Source organism: Nicotiana tabacum, chromosome 12 (genome assembly GCF_000715075.1).
Source record: "Nicotiana tabacum cultivar K326 chromosome 12, ASM71507v2, whole genome shotgun sequence".
NCBI classification, from domain to species: domain Eukaryota; kingdom Viridiplantae; phylum Streptophyta; class Magnoliopsida; order Solanales; family Solanaceae; genus Nicotiana; species Nicotiana tabacum.
Genome location: NC_134091.1, coordinates 58,138,866 through 58,141,702, shown reverse-complemented (window position 1 = coordinate 58,141,702; position 2,837 = coordinate 58,138,866). Strand labels below are relative to the sequence as shown.

The 2,837-nt window shown below is 41.9% G+C and overlaps 2 protein-coding genes across 2 annotated transcripts; both read right to left on the bottom strand.

The window, feature by feature from the left end:
- Window positions 1-968: 968 nt before the first annotated feature.
- On the bottom strand, window positions 969-1,289 carry LOC142167179 (uncharacterized). The gene has a single exon (XM_075227339.1). The coding sequence runs from the start codon at window positions 1,287-1,289 to the stop codon at window positions 969-971; it is 321 nt and encodes a 106-aa protein (XP_075083440.1).
- A 607-nt stretch (window positions 1,290-1,896) lies between these two features.
- On the bottom strand, window positions 1,897-2,439 carry LOC142167178 (uncharacterized). Its single transcript, XM_075227338.1, has 2 exons — window positions 2,320-2,439; window positions 1,897-2,214 (listed from the first exon to the last, which is right to left on the bottom strand). Exons 1-2 carry the CDS (start codon window positions 2,437-2,439, stop codon window positions 1,897-1,899), a joined length of 438 nt encoding a protein of 145 aa, XP_075083439.1.
- Between the last annotated feature and the right edge of the window lie 398 nt (window positions 2,440-2,837).

Genomic DNA, 2,837 nt, shown 5'->3' with positions numbered 1-2,837 from the left:
TAAGGAAAAAGGAGTGATAATTATGAGGGAGTGGCGGATTCGTTATTGCCCTAGCCCTGCATTCAAAGAAAATTTCTTAGTAGGGGGTTGTTGGTTTATGTCGACCGTAGTCCTAGCTTTGCCCCTGTCCTGATGACGTTACACCATGAAGTTCAGTAGGTGGAGTGGATTATGTTATCTTTAGAAAACATTTGAAAAATCTTTTGTTTTATGGCAAATGTCGTCGTTTCGGATAATGACATGTTTCAGAAGTTCCTCAAATGCGAGCATTGTTTCTTGAAGACTCTGTCCTGTTGATATAGATCCTCCACGATGCTTCTAATGATGTGGCTTCTTACCGATATGATTGTGTCCTAATCAAAACTGATGCATCACAAAGGTTTTCCTAGGGTTATGACCAAATCCCTTCAGGTTGCCTATGTATCCGAAACAAAATCAGGTCTGAACGTAGTTCATGGGTAATGATAAAGAAAATATGATGAAGATGACCAAGCCTGACTCAGGCAAACTACGTATCCAAGTGGAATCAGGTCAAAATGTAGTTCGATTACAATAAATGCAAAATGATTAGATTGAAAATGAAGTGACCGAGTCTGACTCAGACTACCTACATATCCAAATTGAATCAGGCCAGAACGTAGTTCAGTTACAAAAGATGATTGAATCTGATGAGGATTGCCTACGTATTCCTTCCAAATGAAATCAAGTCGTGGCATGGTTTTGAGTACATACAAGATGATATTTGGATTTTCGATTACAAAAGAAAGGGGTCAGAGAGAGAAACCGGACCCTATGTGGGTTGCCTACGTATCCCTCCGTGGGAAGTCAGATCGAGTGTAGTTATGTTACAACCATAACCTAACTCTATTGTCTTCAAACGTAGTATCTTTTGATTGCGTCTGAATTGATAGGCTTCGTGATGACTCTTCCGTCCATCTCTTCCAAGATCAGAGCTCCCTCGAAAACACTCAGTGGACCACGTAAGGACCCTGCCACTTTGGTGAAAACTTTCCTTTGTCTTCTTCTTGATGAGGGAATATTTTCTTCAAAACCAACTGCCCCGATATAAACTGGCGAGGTTTCACCCTTTTGTTGAATACATTGCTCATCCTATTTTGATACAACTGACCATGGCATACCACACCCATTCTCTTCTCGTCAATGAGCATGAGTTTCTCTTGCCTGACCCGTATCCATTTTGCATCGTCTAACTTAGCCTCTTGAATGACTCTTAAAGATAGTATCTTGACCTCTGCACGCATTACAGCTTCAGTGCCATATACTAACATTTATGGCATTTCCCCAGTGGATATCCTTATGGTGGTCTGATAACCCAGCAAGGCAAAGGATAATTTCTCATGCCATTGCCTATGGTTGTCCACTATCTTTCGTAGAATCCTTTTGATGTTTTTGTTGGCAACTTCAACTGCTCCATTCATTTGCGGTATGTAGGTGGTAGAGTTACGGTGGACAATTCTGAACATCTCACAAATTTTCCTCATGAGATCACTATTGAGGTTAGTCGCATTGTCAGTGATGATTGACTCGGGTATCCCAAATCGGCAAACTATGTTGTTACTAACGAAATCTGCCACTAGTTTCTTTATGGCGGCCTTGTACGTAGAAGCTTTGACCCATTTGATGAAGTTGTCAATGGCTAGCAAGATAAAATGGTGCCTATTTGATGCAGCGGGCTCTATAGGTCCAATCACGTCTGTGCCCCAAGCGACAAACGGCCAAGGCGAACCCATTATATTCAACTCATTAGGCAGAACCCGGATGAAATCCCCGTGGATCTGGCACTAGTGACACTTCTGCACATAGTGGATACTATCACTTTCTATGGTCATCCAAAAGTATTCGGCTATTAAAATCTTCTTGGCAAAGTGAAGCCATTCATATGGGGTCCCATGTTCCTGCATGTATTTCATCTAGCAATCTGGTTGCTTCAGTGGTATCTACACATCTTAACAGACCCAAGTCTGGGGTCCTCTTATACAGGACTTCCCCATTGAGGAAAAAGTGATTTGACAGCCTTCTGAGTGCTTGCTTCTGACAATTAGTAGCATTCTCTGGATATTCTCTTGATTCAAGGAAACTTTTGACGTCGTAGTACCATGGCTTACCATCTGGTTCTTCGTCTACATGAAAAAAATATGCATGTTGATCCCTGATCTCTATCTCGATAGGGTCGATGTAATTCTTATCTGGATGCTAAATCATGGATGACAAGGTTTCAAGGGCATCGACAGACTAGTTCTGGATCCTGGGAATGTTCTTGAACTCGATCTTTCTGAACTTCTTGCATAGCTCCTTTACACAATGAAGGTATGGAAGGATCTTGCCGTTCTTGTTAGTCCATTCTCCTTGAACTTGATGTATCAATAGATCAGAGTCCCCTATGACCGAAATCTCTTTGACATTCATGTCGACAGCCATCCTAATCCCGAGGATGCATGCTTCATACTAGGCCAAGTTATTGGTGCAAGAGAACCTTATCTTTGCTGATGATTCCAAAATTAGGACTGCCTTTATTCCTACTCCTTTGAAATTCGTCGCTCCGTCGAAGAACATTCTCCACCCTGGTGTGCCTCTACGATATCTTCTCCGGCGAACAACACTTCTTCGCTTGGGAAGTACGTAGTGTGTGACTCATAATCCTTGTCCACTAGATTCTTTGCAAGGTGGTCGGCTAAGGCTTGTCCTTTGATGGCCTTCTACATTATATACACAATGTCAAATTCACTGAAAAAAAATCTGCCATTTGGCTAGTTTTCTTGTAGGCATCGACTTCTGAAAGATATACTTGAGTTGGTTGAGTCGGGATATTAAATGCG

Coding starts and splice junctions, on each gene's coding strand:
- LOC142167179 (XM_075227339.1), bottom strand. CDS start 1,289: ATGTTAGTATATGGCACTGAAGCTGTAATGCGTGCAGAGGTCAAGATA.
- LOC142167178 (XM_075227338.1), bottom strand. CDS start 2,439: ATGGCTGTCGACATGAATGTCAAAGAGATTTCGGTCATAGGGGACTCT. Junction 2,215..2,319: donor TCCTTCCATACCTTCATTGT/GTAAAGGAGCTA, acceptor TCCATGATTTAG/CATCCAGATAAGAATTACAT.